Source organism: Pyrus communis, chromosome 16 (assembly GCF_963583255.1).
Source record: "Pyrus communis chromosome 16, drPyrComm1.1, whole genome shotgun sequence".
Taxonomy (NCBI): Eukaryota; Viridiplantae; Streptophyta; class Magnoliopsida; order Rosales; family Rosaceae; genus Pyrus; species Pyrus communis.
Genome location: NC_084818.1, coordinates 1,594,562 through 1,612,819, shown reverse-complemented (window position 1 = coordinate 1,612,819; position 18,258 = coordinate 1,594,562). Strand labels below are relative to the sequence as shown.

General features: G+C 34.9%; 1 protein-coding gene across 1 annotated transcript; it reads left to right on the top strand.

Annotated features, from left to right (window-relative positions):
* The first annotated feature begins 634 nt into the window (after window positions 1-634).
* LOC137720137 (ubiquitin-conjugating enzyme E2 10-like) lies at window positions 635-3,417 on the top strand. The gene is made up of 5 exons (XM_068459147.1): window positions 635-766; window positions 889-968; window positions 2,353-2,480; window positions 2,904-3,008; window positions 3,089-3,417. Exons 2-5 carry the CDS (start codon window positions 899-901, stop codon window positions 3,230-3,232), a joined length of 447 nt encoding a protein of 148 aa, XP_068315248.1. The 5' UTR covers window positions 635-766; window positions 889-898; the 3' UTR covers window positions 3,233-3,417.
* The last annotated feature ends 14,841 nt before the right edge of the window (window positions 3,418-18,258 follow it).

Below are 18,258 nucleotides of genomic sequence, written 5' to 3'. Positions count from 1 at the left end.
CCTCATCTTCTTTAATATAGATATTATCTGTTGTTCAAAACAAACAAAAAAAATATTAATATACTACGGACTAGCAATTACAAACATAATTTACTTAAAATTAATCGCACATAGTAGACGGTCCGCCCACGGATCCAATCATCGGTCTCCGTCCCGTACGGTTGACCTCTCCGTCAAAAACTTCTAACCAATGGGACAATTGGCGGCCCGCAGAAAGACCAAGTCGTTTCCCGCCGTTCAACTAACGCGCCTGTGGACTTTTTACCGGGAGCGGCAAACTACGTCGTCTCATTTAAAAGTATTTGCTTTTAAAATGATTAAAAGTGTGAAGCACATGCTTCTTATAAAAAACATTTTAGATACTTTTGAAACTCAAAAATGTTTTTTGTAATAACGTTTTCAATCATTTTAAAAATACATATAAACAAATCATTATTCGACGATGGCTTTCGGCGCCAAAAAAACAAAAACAAGAACCAAAAGAAGAAAAAGAGAAAGAAAAGGAAGGAGAGCCGAGAGAGCGATTATCGTAAAGATAACGCCAAGTGGGACCCAGACAGAGGGAACAGAATTTTAAGCCAATCAACGACAACAGGTCGATTCCAGGAGGCGGACCGCAGAAGCATTTATAAAAAGTCGTTTCCCCCATCGTCAAAAATCAATCGCGTTTCCCTTTCTCTTCCGTTTCCGCTTCCGCTTCAATCGAATTCGATTCGTCGCCGTCGTCACCTCCGTCTCTTTCGCTCTCTCTAACTGGTCCTATCAGGTACTAATACGATCTCTTCTTCTTCTTCTTCTTCTATTGTGAGAGAGAATTGAGCTGCGTTTGTAGGTGTGTAAGCTGTTGGTTGTGTATGGATTTTGATCTGTGTGTGTTGATTTATCCAGGGTTTCAAAGATGGCGTCCAAGCGGATCTTGAAGGAACTCAAAGATCTGCAGAAGGATCCTCCTACGTCCTGCAGCGCCGGTAATCTCATCTTCCCGTTTTCAATTTTTGAATCCGTGTAGATGCTCGCATGAAATTTCTTCTTTAATTTATCAATTTCCTCTAATGATACTGCTGATTGTGATCCGTTGGTGCTCCGTAGATGTTTGGTTGTCACTTTGCAATGAATAATCTGAAAATTTGAATTCTGTAGTTTATATATGTTGTAAATGTGTATGGGAAAGCGAAACTTGTGTGAATTAGATCAGAATTAATGTAAGCACGCATGTCACAATTCGTGGTCTCGATGTGCCGCCCATGCTGAGATTATAATTGTGGGTATATTTCTATATAAATAAAGAAGAATGTTTGTCATAAAAGTAGGTGCTTTTCATCGGAAAAGGATCCGGCGAGGATCCTTTTCCTATCCCTATGATCGTAGCCGTAAATCGTACATTGTAGCCGTAAATCGTACATTGTGCGGTCAGAAATCATTTGAAATTTAAAATTTAAAATTTAAAATTAAATATAAATAGTACCTAACAAGAACTAACCGCACGAACGGCCACGATCACAAGATCCCCAGGATCCCCAGGAAATGATCCTTTTCCCTTTTCATCATATAACCACCCTCCTGTAATGATTTGTTCTCGTGTGGTGTTAACGGGTTTAATTATAAGCATGTGTTGGTGTCGTGGCATAAAAAGTGACACAAACACCGTCATCATCTGCAAACTTGGTGGTACAGGAAATGTAATTGACCATGTCACGAATATGTGTGCTTAATGCTTTGTTCTTCATATCAACTCTGTAACTTTCTGTATTTGACTAATGTTCTCACGTCTCACGATCGATCTTGTACCATTCAAGCACTATGGTTTGGCATACCATTCTTGGGCGATCTTGTGAGAGAGCTTGCTTAGCTAGCTAACAGTGATTTTGTACGCATCATTTCTGGATATTTTTACCCTTTCCAGATTGTAATGGATTCTATTGATCCAGCTTGGCTACCTGGTCAGATGTTCAGATTATGACGTCGTCTGCAGCTGGATTATCCAGTCTTGTCAGGGGCTTTACATACGACCAGCTGGTTTAAATTATGAAGTTTGCTCTTCATGACCAGACACATTCAAAATGGTTATTACTCTTCCTGCACTGCATATGGAAGTGAATACAATATATAATCTCATTTGCATATGCTTCTATTTTCGCTTTATGATTATGCATGGTTGCTTCAGAAGATACACATATGTATTTTTACATAGGGAAACAGTTGTTTTGAGGACAGATAATGTCCTTTTTCACGATCTTTTTATGTTATCGATCTAGGACCTTGTTTACGCAATCTGTGCAAGCCTGCTCCATTTCCTTCAGTTTGTATTATTCCATTAATTTCTTGCCCCTGTTTTCTTTGTGGATATTGCAGGTCCCGTTGCAGAAGACATGTTCCACTGGCAGGCAACAATAATGGGTCCTGCAGATAGTCCATATGCTGGTGGTGTTTTCCTAGTTACTATTCATTTTCCTCCAGATTATCCCTTTAAACCACCAAAGGTACTACTAACTATCCAATTCTAGCAATGAAGTGTTATCTTTGAACTTCAGTGGTTGACATGATTTGTTTTCTCTCCATTATTCCCGGAAAACTTTGAAAATTTTAACCAATGATGTGATGGATTTTAGATGTGGTTCGAACTTTAATTAATCCTGTGATATTAACTTACCACCCTCAGCACAACGTCTACTTTGAATACCCATATTTTGAACTGTTTTTCGTAGTTACACACTAAGTTTTCTTCGTCTACCACTAAGTTTCAACCACCACCAGCATTTCTACTTAGTGCATCCATTACCCCTCACGTTTTCAGTAATTGCATTCTTCATTATCATCGTTCAACAATCTGTGTAGTTTTTATGATCATGGAGTTCTGATTCTCTCTTTTTGTCTCCATCACTGATACCTTGATGATTCTGTAGGTGGCATTTAGAACGAAAGTATTCCACCCAAACATAAATAGCAACGGAAGCATTTGCCTTGACATCTTGAAGGAGCAGTGGAGTCCTGCTCTAACTATTTCCAAGGTACCGTCTCGTGTCCCTGAAAAGTGAAAGCTCTAACTGTTCACATTATATAAGTTACCGTTGTTACTTTTTGTCATCAGGTGTTGCTTTCCATCTGTTCTCTGTTGACGGACCCAAACCCCGATGATCCACTGGTGCCGGAGATTGCTCACATGTACAAGACAGACAGGAATAAATACGAGACGACAGCCAGGAGCTGGACCCAGAAATATGCCATGGGCTAAAAGAGCGTGTGGTATGTGCCATAGGAAGGCTCCTTTTATCGTTCTCGTTGTTTTAGTTTGTGTAATGTCTTGAATCCTAAGAAAAATGGACCAAAATGAATATTCCATAACTTGTCCTCCCGAGTGAAAAAAACAAAATTGAAAAAAGAAAAGCCAACACATGTTGCTTTGATTAATTGTTTGTATGGATAATGTGATCTTTCGTTATTTGTATTTTTTAGATAAAATTGGGCCTTTGGAAATTGATAAGATATTAAAAAAGCCCGAATAATTCGTATTGGGCTTGGGCTTAAGCAAAATTGAATTCGCTGATTAAAACAAGGGACACAAGTCCCACATCGGGAATTAGTGCTATTCTTGAGACGTTGCTCACAGCACTCGGACATCGCTCAACCAAGTACCACCCAAGAGGGGGTTAGGAAACATGCCTTAGGAACAAGAGAAGGGAAAGAGGCTGCCACCGACCCAGGCCACGATTAGGGTTGGCCGCGGCTAGGGTTTGGAGAAGCTGAAAAGCCAGAAGGGGAAAGGTCGAGAGAGCCGTTTTGAGTAAAGGATTTGAACTCGGCCATGAAGGGGATGCATATGGTCTTGCTTAGTTGACCTAACCCACATCTACAATAACCACGTAACTTTGATGTACTACTTATGAGTGAAACCTCGATATCGGGTCTCTCCTACTCTGTTGAGGCTAGCTAAGGCCTAAGAGGTTGTTAGACTAGCGAACTCCAAATCTAAAATCTCTAGATTTGGGTGAGGCTGGACCAAAATTTTTAAACCCTTGGGACCTAATAAGGTTTGTGGGACTGTATCCACAGAGGCAGTGGATTCATAACGTCCCGTCCGTTGTGTAAATTGGAGTTTGCAAAGATAATAAGAACTTCTTAAAGTAAATTGTCAATATAACAAAATAAAAAAATCACATCCTCTCCACCAAAGATTGAAGAGTAACCACGCTGATCGGATTATGTATGTTAGTCAAGAGTGTATGTCATGAATCGAGATCCTCTCCAAATATGTGTCTCCGGATCTTTGTCTCCGGAAACGATAGACCAGTTGATCTAAATCACTCATATTAGATTTTGTAGTCATTAGCACATTCCATTGGCTCACCTCACATAAATCAAGGTTCTAGATCTGTCTTTAACAACCCAAATCACTTCATCCTTAAGCTCCGGACACCGAGATCCGAAGAGGATCTCAGTCCGTTTCTTTATAGTTTGTTGTTGATTTGTCCTCTCAAGTTGAGACCCATCATTTAGATTAATTGGGGTGGAGTAATTCATTGGAACAAAACATTCCCTTTGGACCCAAGAAAAAATCATTGAAACAATAGTTTTGTATCTCTCAATAGGGTTTACAATGAAGAACCGTGGAAATTAGTAATGTGTAAAGACAATTGGTAATGAAGTTGTGGATACACATTTTGGTAACGAAATTTGCGGACAACCAATGAGGAACACTCATAATAGGGTTACAAGAAGGGAGGTTTTCATGAGGCTGTGCATCGTAATTGGTCCCTCACTTTCATTACATCGATATAGATTGTATCGCAAAATAATTGTTGGGCTAATTAGTTCGAATCCACCTCCTATAAATTCGAGTAATTTTATTTTATGTTAGAAAAAAGGATTAAAGCAGCAATGCATGCTGAATGCTGAAAGTAAGACCAATCGGCATAGGCATTAATCACACAGAAAATTGTCCACACAAATCCTCAATGGTCACAATCATCTCACCACCTCGCAGGGAAACTAAGATCAATCTTGATCAACGCTGCCACTAATTATAGTGGTAACTGAACATGGATTAATGTAGTAAGAGAAATATTAAGGGGACTCTTTTATAGTGATTTTTCATGGAGTATCTGTCACCTTACAGTTTAACGTCAATTCTCTTGACACAATATAAAATATTGTGCCAAAAACATAAGGTGCTCGAGCGTTTACTCTGTCGTGGGGTCTTAATTTTTCTAATTAAAAGGATTTGTTATCAAATATATTTTTTAATTTTCAAATATTGTATCGAAATTAGACAACATTTCTAGAAAAGATACAGAAGAAGTTCCAGAAAGTCACAAATAAAGAACAATGCCTAGGAATGCAAAGACCAATTTAAAACGTTCAACTTCCCATAAATATATTATATATACATACAGATATATAAATGTATGCATATGTGCCCCTTTGAACTTTGGGTGCCATAATATTAATAAACTTAAAAAAATCAAGTGGAGATGGTGACCCATGTTGCATATTTGAATATGATTTGGCATGAAATTACACGTGTCAGATCTTCCTCCATGCAAGAATCTGAGTCCAAACCCTAACTCAAAGAATAAAATAAAATCCGGCAAAAGGGTCGTGCCCACGAGTGGGGGTGAGCATGGTCCCTGGAAATCTGGTTCATTACTATTTGACGGATTTAATCCTGATTAGAGTTTTATGTACTTGGGGTCTTTTGTCTCCAACGTGCAAGATGTCATTTCTACGTTTATTGACAAATTGATATCTTAAATTTAGAATATACAGAGAAAGAGATTCAAACTTGAATACAATATAAGAGAGAGTGGACAAAATATTCGAGCAAACTTACCAAATTTGCATCTGCAAGTACTCTAATTTCATATTTGAAATATCACGAGATGATTTTAAATCTTACAAGTATTGACTATCTTATAAAAATGGCCGAAAATGTAAAGAGATGAAGGTTTTTTAGTGTAGTTTGTTTCTAAGGAAGACAATACGTCATGTACAAAACCCGACTCGTCTCCGTTGGGTTGAAGACTTGATCAAAAGGCTGAGAAAACTATGACTTCCAGTTCCACTAGAGACTTTTTGGAGGAAGTTAGGTGCGTGTCATCTGTGAAGCTTCTGCTTGCTGCAGCAAACCAAAGCAGTTATCGAGCAGAACATGTCGATCAATAATCTAAATTCCAATCACTTCTTAAAATACTAATGATGGGTTAGATGATTATTGAGCACTAATCATTGTCTGATTTCGCACTAATAATATTCACTAGAAAAGGCCCTCTCTCATGCACGCCACCGAGTTAGAAAGGATATGATATTTATACCGATTTGCAACGAGTCGTTAATTTAGTTACAACAAATCATAATAACGAGTGACAATTTAGTACTGAATTCACTGTAAAGACATTGTTCTAGCATATGTGCTGGTCGAACCTCAAGTGATAGCAGATGCTACTAAATCAACTGATCATATGCCAATTTTCTATTTTTTTTCTTATCAGTTATCGACAACTCAACAAAAGAAAAAAAAAATCATCAGTCTTTATGTTTGTGCAATTAGAAGAGTATTTATATAGTCTTGGTCTCTTATGTTTTGGGACAATAAAATTTGTTCTCTACCAAATCCTTTTATACAATTAATTATATTCCCAATTTTTTGGGCTTTTGGAAATGAAAAATCGTTATTCTAATTTCTAACCAAACCCATTTGTTAGTAAAGGTTAATAGGAAAAAAGTTGAGATTCCGTCGTAAAATCATTGATAATATGTGGAATAGTTTGGTTTACTTAATTATGAGCTAATGCGATGTTATCATTCCATCAATGTGAGATTCATTCTCAATACGTATTCTCATCAAAGACAAATTTTCAAGCCACACGTGAATAACACAAATGAAATGACGTAGAGTGTGTGTGGCCTGAGCTTCACACGTGGAACAACTTAGAGACTAAAAGCAATATGAGATTTATTCTTTCAATAAATTGGAGACTAAAAGTAATTAGGAGTCCTTACCCCACCAGTATGAGATTTATTCTCAAAAAATTGGAGACTAAAAGATTAAAACATGTTCTACCAACTCCCTTCCTTTGAGGCACAAAACAATTGCATTATTCATTTTACAATCCCTCATTTCACTCTGTTACGAAAAAAAAAAAAAGGCCCTCATTTCCTTCAATGTCAGACGCCCAATTAGCAAAAAGTTCAAGTGTACAAATTAACTTCATCGTGCAAAATATCATGTTCTTCTATATCTTAATTAATTAAGTGTGCAAATTAAAGTTTTAGTTGATAATCCGAAGTGAGGCCACATCACCCCCACATGGGGAAGCACACGCGGCAGTTCCGTGATCACCGTCAAGGCGCAAACGCCGCCGGGAACCGGTGATTAAACAGTGATCAGTGTCAGCAGGGTCCCCACTGGCTAGCTGAGCCGGTCACCCACTGTCGTCGAGTCTCGAGACAAGTCTGCATTCCATTGGGGCCATTGCCAATGTATCTCTGAATGGAGGAGTTTCCCAAAACCTTTTCCAGAAGATATTGTATTTGATATTCAACTAAACAGTAGTAATTAATAATAATATAGAAAATTAGATTATCAGAGACAATGGGAATTGTTGGACTTGGAGTGGAATGAGACTGAATACAAAATGCAACGTACGTACAATCATAAAACATATTTTAGGGTTGAGTTACTGTTTGCATTTTCTGTAGTGCCCTCTCAGTGTAATGGTTCACATAACACATTTTATATTATAAGCGATATTATTTTTTAAGTTACACTAAAGTAAAGAGAAAATTTTTAGTTTCAATGTACATATTTGAAGTAAAGTAGGAGTAGCCGTAATTGAAGATAAGATGAGAGAAAATCGGTTAAGGTGGTTTGGACATGTGAACTGAAGACCAACAGATGCTCCGGTTAAAAAGTTTGATTATAAGACAGAGACTCGATGCAAAAAGGTTACAAGTTGACCTAGGAAAACTTGAAAAGAAACTCTCAAAAAAGACATGGGTTACTTAGAACTAACTGAAGACTTTGTACAAAACCGAACGCAATGATGTTGTAAGATTCATACTGCTGTCACCACTTAATGAGATAAGACTTTGTTATTCTTTTTGTACAGTTGATTGAAGAAGAAAATTGTATACACCGGAGCAATGTAACACTTACAAATAATGGATTCTATGCATCATGTTTGTTTAGAAAATATTAAGTTTCTATCTTGAAACTTATAGAAAATATAATGGTTTCTTTTAATGCACGCATCAGATGCTAAAGTAAAGACTAAAGAAAGTAAGATACTAGGTGAAACTCGGTTGGACAAATATATGGAGTCCAGGTGTAATTCTCGGAGAAGAAAGAAACAGGTGTTCTTCTCTGAACATCTTTCCACACAATGCCTCCACGTCTTGATTGATCATAAATTTGTACGATCATTTTCAAGTGTATTTTTCCCTTTGTTGAGTAACCCTAAAACCCAGAAACGCATGTGACAACTTTGTGAGGAAAGCTAGCTAGGATTCGGATAGCTTTTCTTTATCTTCATTTATATTTCTACGTATAAATTTACAACGTTGATCTTCATATACCTCTCAAACACGAAAAGAATTTGGGTGTAAAGGGGATTACCGTGATCGTAATACAAAATTACATGAAGAGAGTCTTAGGCATGATTTTATAATAATGATCGAAACGTTAAAATGACAGTCAACTAGTTACGTAAAAGTCTCTCTTGCTAACCACAGTAATTGCAAAGCTGAAAATAATTAAGTAAATTATCACGGGATTGTTTTTTCCGTTAATAATGCTTTGGTTGTCTGGTTGCATGTGTGTTGAGAGAGAGAGAGAGAGAGAGAGAGAGAGACCAACATCTCTTGCTTCAAAGAGAAGCTTGTGGTGGTTTTCTAAACGAGATTATTATACTGATTCGAATTTTAACTAGTTTAATACTGCTTCAACGGATAGTACCTTTAAAATTAAGCCACACGGCCATGAAAGTCTGAGCAAAGTTGTTTGATGCAGTAGAAGAAACACACATGCACATTACGACCGACACAATAATAAAGCAAACCAAACCCTGGCTGGTTCGAAGTCGTCTGGAGTACTGTGGTGGACTGCGAACTCTGCGGAGTGGCCCTTCTTTTCACGATAGATCTTGTTCCATTATTTTATACATTTTGATGGGATTAAATACCCAAACAAATGATATGCATACATGGTTTTCTTCCCCTTAATTTAATTTTTCTCAACTTTTATGGCCATACTTGCAATAAATTCGGAGCTTCAATTCATTCTTGCCATAATGAAATTTCGTTTGTTCCCTTTTATTTTATGGTTTCTCTCTCAAAAACAAATGTTTGTGTTTATTTTCATTTGTTATGGTCTTTGAAAAATTACTATATGGTACTAAAACAGAATGAGATAATAACATTGGGTCACATATAATGAAACTGCAGTGGATTGTCCCAACTCTTGCTCTCATGGATTGCATTTTTATTTTTTGAATGAGTAACTAATTATAATCCTTTGTCTTGTAATAGTCAGAAAAATGCTATTATTACTCCAGTTTTCATACTTATTAATATCATTTTTATAATAAAGATGAGACGCATATGTATCGACGACCTTACTTTTAATAAAAAAAGTAAGATAAATATAATAAAATTGTGGTAGATTTATCATTACTTTTTCCGCCAAGAGCAAATAATTAAAAATAGTACAATAGTGATGTTTTCCAATGCTAAGATAATTTCCATGAGTGGGGTTTTCTATTATTTTTTTAATTGGTCCTGACTTCAAGGGCCCAAAGACATGACCCAACCGTAACGCTGTAGAACAAAAAACAAAACAAAGTAAAACAAATGGCGCGCACACACATTAAATCACACAAATCACCAGATAACAACTCCAGTTCTTGAAAGAAGTGGTAAATTAACAATGTATACCCAGCTACGTAAAAAATCTTGTCGACTTTTATTCCTCTCTCCCTCCTTAAAGCTTACAAGCAATGAACAGAGTAAATGGCGAAGCTAGAATTTTAGTTTAAAAGAGGTTCAAAATTTTTAATTTGAAACGCTTTCCTAATCTCAACTGACCACCGATGTTTGGGTCTGCTATCCTCTTCTTTAAATCTAAACCTCAAACCTCTCTGACTTTCTTCTTCTCTCTCTCCTCAAAGCTTACAAGCAATAGATTTCTTGAACTCCATAGAAGCAACCAAACTCAAATCAAACCCGATGAAGGAAAGTAAACTAAAAATGTTGGATTAGGGCCTTGAGCTTGCAGAAAAACCTTGAAAATCATAAGTATAATGCTTAAATTTTCTACGTAAAAAAAATTTCAGGATGGGATTAAAACCATTGTGGTCCCTTCATGGTTCCACCTTTAGATAGAGTCACTACATTATGAATTCGAAACATTTTTTTTTCTTTCTAACTTAAAGTAAAATATCACTGGTTACTAAAAAGATTGATTAAAACAAAACTTTTAAAATGAAAAAAAGTTAGACATAGGGAGTACGATCAGCCAGTAACACTTGCATCAAGGGCGTCAAGGGCATTACCCCGGCTTAACATAATATTCATGATTAGGGAGATTACTGAAGGGATCAAACAAGAATCTTGGACTTGATGCAAAACTAATGAGCTCTTGCTTTTTCTCTCCATCTCATATATGAGAGCGTTTCAGTGGTTTGGGAACATTGCCTGGTGTACAAAGTGTGTAGTATAATTGGTTGGAAAATTATTTTTTCATGTTTTTTACCAATGTATTGATATACTTGATGTATCGGACCGTGTTCTCGACACATGAAAATTTCTCCTCATATATGTTGAGTTCACTCGACATTGACTTATCCCAAACAAGTATATTTTCATTTTAGGCTTTTAGGAAACTAGTAATATATATAGTTCCAAATATATATAAACAAAATGCAAGTATATGAGTTCCACATAAGAAAACAAACACCAACGTTACAAATAAAAGTATATACCAGTACGAAGCAAGCCACCCGGTGATTTGTCGAATTTGATGTTCTTGTTTACCTGTCTTTAGGATAATGGTTCACTTGGCTCAATGGCGGCCAAACTCCAAGAACCAACACAACTCTCATTTTGTCCACTTTCCCAATCCGTATAATCCCCATGTTAATGTTATTATCATATCTCCCAAGTAAACATGATGATGATGATGGGATCTTTAAATTAACCCTCTTGTTTCTCTCTAAATCTCTTATGCGAAGATGTGAAGTTAAAAACGTCCCACATCGGAGGAGATCTTATAAGAACTTGAATTATTTTTTATGTTAATAACTAATTTATGAGCGAGAGAAACAAACATATAGATGTAACGCAGTCAACACCTTGCAAATTAACACACAAATGAAGAATATGAATACATTAATCAAATTCAGGACCACTTGCGAAGAAAACTCTAATACCATGTTGGACAACTGATGAATTCCAACACCTTAAATTGTCTAATATATTGGAACAATACATATGACACTTACAATTACAGCTCAAGTAAACTTGGAAAATTGCCCTTAAACATAAGCTCGTGATCTGACCAGACTGACTTGTTAAATTACTTTCACATATTCTCTTCAACTTATATTTCTTGTATGATTAAGACAAACAAACGGTCTATGAGTTAATTCTATAAGTCCCAATAGAAGAGTTGTAATTTGCTTTGTATTTAATCCCCTAACTTCTATCATTTCCCAAACTAGTGTTATTATGTCTAATCCAAAAAGAGGAAATTAAAAAGGCTTTCTAGCCAAAATGGTCAAACTTCTACTTAAGTTTCTCTTCATGTTTTTTTTCTTTTCCTTCGAAAACAATTTCCGAGTTGGATCATTCATATGTATGTAAAACACTAATGCACTTAGTTTTATACATTTGAACGACTAAATGATCTTCAAATCAAATAATATTTTGAAGATGATCTTCAAATAAAAATTTAGAAATCGAACAATATCTCAATTATGAATTTGTACCACAAATATACATTATTTGCAGAGAAATGAGCTAATCCTTAAAAAAAGAGAGAATACAAGTATTATATATCCACACACATATGACAATATCACTTATGAGACCACTTACCAAATGAAATAGTAACGAATATATATAGGATGAAATAGTCGGTTCAACTGTAATATAAAATTCATGACGAATTTTCCGTCTTAGATGTATTCATTCATATTAAAACAAGTGTATTCATTCTACTACCTGGCACTCGTGTAGACATAAGCCCTCGCGTCATTTCCATGACCAACTAGAAATAACCAGCAAAACCCATTCTTAATGGAACCAAACCAACTGGAACCTCCAACTCTCTTCTTTGAGGATAGCTCCCTTCTTCTATTCCGGACGGGGTTTATTATATTAATTAATAACAGTCTCACTCAATATTTAAAGGATCTTTCATTGATCAGAAGGTGTTGTTTCTTTCCATCCTGTTTAGAAGCACTTATCGTCGTGGAGGAAAAATAGGACTATTCGGAGGATCTGAGTGGGTAAAATGGTACTCATTATGGAATTGATCAACAACGTTGCCAAAGCTCATGGGGGTGTATCGTTTTGCTTCCAACTTCCAACGATTGGAATTATTAGAGGTGAACTCTAATGAATGTACTTTTAAAATCTTAACATGATATCACTTAGTGTATTGAGTTGTGTTTCCACTATATTGAAAATTTTCTTGTTGTATATATTGTATCGACTCCACATTAACTTATCCCAACCAAGTATATATTCAGTTGTTTTAGACTTTTAGGAAACTAGTAATATATATAGTTCCAAATATATAAAAACAAAAAACAAGTATATGAGTTCCATAAATGAAAACAAACACCAACGTTATTATTATAACAAAATAAAGTATATACAAGTAGGAAGCAAGCCACCCGGTGATTTGTCGAATTTGATGTTCTTGTTTAGTGGCTCAATGGCATGGGGCCAAACTCCAAGAACCAGCACAACTCTCATTTTGTCTACTTTCCCAATCCGTATAAGAGTAATGTTATTCATACCATGTTTTTATACCATATTTATATATCACCTTAGATGACATCTGATGTGAACAACCACATCATTTGAAAAATTTGCAAAACCCAAGGAAAGAAAGGAGAAAGACTCTTCGTATACCACAATCATCATTTAATTAACTAGTTTTTATTAATTATTAGTTTATAAAATAATGAACTAAATTTAAAAATCTGATTAATTCAAATGATGTGGCTGTTCACATCAAGTGCTACCTAAGGTGGTATGAAAATGTGGTACAAAAAATTGGTATGAATAGCAAGTTAATGTTAATGTTATTTTAATCTCTTTTATGTGAAGATGTGAAGTTAATAACGTCCCACGTCAGAAAGTTTAGTGAGAGATTGTAGAAGGAGTTGAACTACTTCTTATGTTGCCAACTAATTTAAAAGTGAGAGAGACAAATATATAAGCGTAACGTAGCTCACACCTTGAAATCATCACATAGTTAAATGAGGAATATATATGATTACATTAATCAAATTCAGGACCAATTACTAATTAGAAAACTCTAATACTACCAAGGACGGAGGCAGCTGCCCCCACTAAAGTTGTGTAGAGAAAAAAAAAATCATGATGCTGAGAAAACTTGAATTTATGGTATTTATGTATTTAGTTGAAATTTTCAAATAGTATATATGTATAATAAATTATGATTATGAAAAATTGTCTGCAAGTTGGCTTATTGAAATGTGAGAAGGTAAAAAAGCAATGAAATTATAGAAGAAAATTTTCCATCATGATTTTTTTTTTCCGTTAAATATAACTGGAGGTTAAGATCGCCTCTGCCAAAAAATTTCTAGCTCCATCCTAACCAAGTTAGACAACTAATGACTTCCAAGACCTTAAATTATCATATAATATATAGGAACAATACATATCACACTTACAATTACAGCTTTAGTAAACTTAGAAAATTTAGTCCCTTAAACATAAGCTCGTGATCTGACTTGTTAATTACTTTCACATATTCTCTTCAACTTGTATTTTTCCTATGATTAAGACAAACAAACAGTCTATGAGTTAATTCTATAAATCCCAATATAAGAGTTAGAATTTGCTTTGTATTGAATCCCTAAAACACTTTCATTTCCCAAAGTAGCTGTAGTGTTATTATGTCTTTTCCAAAAAGAAGAAATAAAAAATGGAAAGCTTCAGACTCTAGTTGAAGGACCATGGTCAAACGTCTACTTAAGTTTCTTTTTTTTTTTTTTTTTTTTTTTGTTTGTTCTTTTCCTTCAGAAACAAATTTGGAGTTGGATCATTTATATGTATGTCAAATATTAATGCAATTAATTTTATGTATTTAAATGATAAAATGATCTCTAATTCAAATAGTTTTTAGTATGAGTAATTTTGAAATAAAAATTAATAAATTAAACGATTTCAATTATAAAATTTGTTCAGATAATATACATTATTTACGTGGGGAGAATGAGCTCATCACTTATAAGACCACTTGCCAAATGAAACAGTAATTAATAAATATTGGATGAAATAGTCTGTTCAATTGTGATATATTTTCAGGAGGGAATTTTCTGTCTCAGATATATTTATTTATGATAAAATAAGTGTATTAATCTGTTAAAATTATATTTATAGGTTTTTAAAATATTTATTTTTCACTTCCACATTTGAAGGACTCGAGTCATTTGTAGTGGACTTCGATGAACATACCCTTTAAAATCTTGACATGATATCAGAACTAAATCCAACCCAACCCAACCGTTGTAGTTGTGAATATGTTTAGACTGTTGGTGATAGTGACTGACACATGTCATCTACTTATTGGTTGAGTATGCCGCATAGGATTATTAATTAGAATAGGCTGTTCTGTAATGTACGTAAACAATGTACTTGGTTATAAAAAAATTTTGACAAACGATAACATTAGTAAGTTAAATTGCTAAATTTCTGTTTTCTCTTTCTTTCATCTTCTTTCTTCTTAGGTTCGTCGTCTTTCTCTCTCTAAAACTCCGTAACTGGAGCACTGTGATTAGGCGAGTCATCCTAGTAAAGGCAAAAGTGGAAAATGACTTTTCATGTAATCACAATAAACAGAGAGTGAGAGTGAGAGATAGAGAAGTTCCACACTCCAGAAAAGTCTAGAAATGTGTTTCATATTTATTCATCATCTCATGCATGCATGTGACATTGTGCTTCTACAACTACTAGGCGATGATCGATGTTAATATATCATCAGATTTTATGTGCAGGCGTGCTACGCTTGACAAGTCGATCCTCATGCTTTTGCTTGCCTACAAATGGGGCTCTATTGGACCGCCACCACCTCCCAATTTTCTGAGAAATTTTAATGTGTATTAGGAGCAATTACCACGATATTTAAAAAATATTAATAAAAAACATATGAGTTATCATTGCAATGAAATAAAAACAATATATTGAACTTAAAGTACTAAAAACTTAAAATAATAATATCGTTTGTAATAATAAACATCATGTGACGGTATTCGGATTTAGACAAACTCTTTCCAATTTTTGCTTATAATGCTTCAAAAATCATCAAAACCACGTATTTTCAAACGCAAGCTGATGCTATGTAAACCAAAACTCCATAAAAAATCGGCTAACTTCAAACGTTTTTTTATTTTCTTCTTCTTGTTCATATATATTCAGGTAAGCTATAAAAACAATGCCTAACAATGCCCAACTCTGTGATTGTGAGGGTCTAACAAACCAATCATTTTCTGCCAAACATTTGCACGGCTGGAGCTGTGAATCTAGCCAGGTCACCAGTATCATAAGTTTATATTAATTTTTGTATGATTTGAGTTTCAAGTTAAACGGAAACAAACGAAGTCGGCCTTTTTGTTTGATTCACCATTTTGGAGTCAATGTCCGATGTTCATGATTAACGTTCAAGCCATGGAACTCATGATACACCCCTTATTCTTTTCAAAACCCTAAAACTATTTATGCCATATATTTTCAATCGCATTACTTATCATATTTCTCAAAACTCAACATTTGCATGACCTAGTTCCGAGGTATGCGGACATTTTCTTCTCAATTCTCAAAATATATGTGGCATTACAAGTTAGGTTTGTAGTTGTAGTGGCAGAGCACTTACTACAATGAAGATTGAAGTTCGATCCTTGTCATCTTCATTCTTAAACTGTCGTTGTAGAGCAACTAAACAAGGTCAAATTTTTCACATAAGGCCGTCGTCCATGTCTTCGTTATTGCAGGCAAGAAATATCGTGGAAATGATGTGTTTTTAGTTGGTAATCAATTAAAATCGAGTTCCTTAGTCCTTGGAGTTTTTGTTGCTTGCATGGGAATCGACGGTAAGGATAATGAGGGTATTACAACGACAACTACATGTACTATATACCCACATATTCCTTAAGCATATATGAAAGAGACAACATAGTCAACCTAATTAGCAAATGTTGTACTATGATTATATATGATTGATATAAACGAGGGGCTTATGAGTTCCGGTCCTATCCCATTATAATTTATTGGATATAATCCAGACACATATCACATAATTAAAGTTGGAATTGAGATCCTCTCTGTATCTCGAAGTCCGGAGCTAGCGGACTTAGAGATTCAAGGCATTCAGCAGAGAGAAAGATTTGAATTCTTGGCTTTTGTGAGGTGGGCTAGTGAAATAGGCTAATGGTGGCCATGAGATTTAAAATGAGTGGTTCAAATCTATGGGTTTGCCATCCATGTAAACTATCAAGTGTCTCTCCATTTGTATAATAACATGTGACAGACCACCATGTGTTTCGGGCACACTAAAAAATTTCCCTTACAAATGTAAGAAATTCATGGGTAACTCTCGATGCTCGTCGATCTCGATTTTGTAATTTAGTAACCTTATCCATATGTTTTTGTTATAAATGATAATTATAGGACCAATTTTTGAAAAGAAATCAATTAAAATAATTTCTTGTCAAAATTAATAATTAGTGCATCAATGTAACCCACATAATAAAATAATTAAAGAATTAATTGGCAACATTTTCTTCATATGTCAAATTTGATAGCAAAAGACTCTTATGTCATTCCACGTAGAATTGACATATCGGTTATAGCTTATTTCTATCCTTATATTTAATTGTGTGACATTCCACTTAAGATTTAATAGTTCTTTGCGTTTTTTATTTTCTGGTTGATGTTTAATGGGCTAACAACGGAGTTTCAAACAACCTTATGATTGGGTGGAACATTTTATATTGATAAAGATAGAGAAATTCCTCTAGCTAGGCTCTATCCGATGATCATAAATGCTCTTGTGAGTCTTCCCGGCTTCCGAATGGGGTGGATAGCCGTGGTTTGCCATCAATTGTCTCCCTTTTAAAAAACAAAAACAAAAACATTGATTAATTACTTTGTGGACATGTAAAATAAAATAAAATGAAACAACAAAATCTCGTAGACCATGGTAAATTAAATTAAGAATTTGTGGCAAAATCAATTTTACTTTACCATTTTGGGGCCCTAAACTCGTTTTTAAAATACGGTAACTCATCGTCACAAAAAAAGGAAATTTGCTTAGCTGGAATGAAAGTCAGTGAACTTAAACTGGTAACCAAAATATCTCGAATTAAACCTAATAATGCACTCCGTTTTTGGACTTGTATCTAATTATCTCTATAAACGAGGGGCAATCTGCAATTACAAAATACAATTAAGCAAATCAGGGCGGATCAATGAACAAACCGTTTGACATTTGACAATAAACCCTAAACCCTATATCCTAAACTCTAGTTTGAAAGGCCGGGTCAACTATTTCCTTTACTTAAGTTTCAGAGTCCGAACAAATTCGATATGATCAAGCAAATCTTAATCCCCCGTTTTCAAATTCCTATGTTGTCTTCCAAAACTTTGGGAACTTGAGTGTGCTTTTGAGTAATTATTAATTTACAAGCAAATGTTGTACTATAATTAAATATGATCAAACAATTTTGGACTAATTTTGGCTTAAAATGTCAAATAAATTTTGACTATTTTTTTTTATGTTGAAAAAATGGGGCAAAAAAATAAAAAAAAACCCCAAACAATACTAATAAATAATAAATATATACCAACCACCACGGGTGACACAATGCTTGTAGATAAATTTCAGGTCTGTATTCCACATGACACGTATGATAGTGGTCAGGTGAGGCTAAAATGCTTCTGTGAGTTTTCCCGTCCCCCAAAAGGGTGGATTGTCGTGGTGAAGCCACCAACTGGTGCCCTTTTATTTCTTTT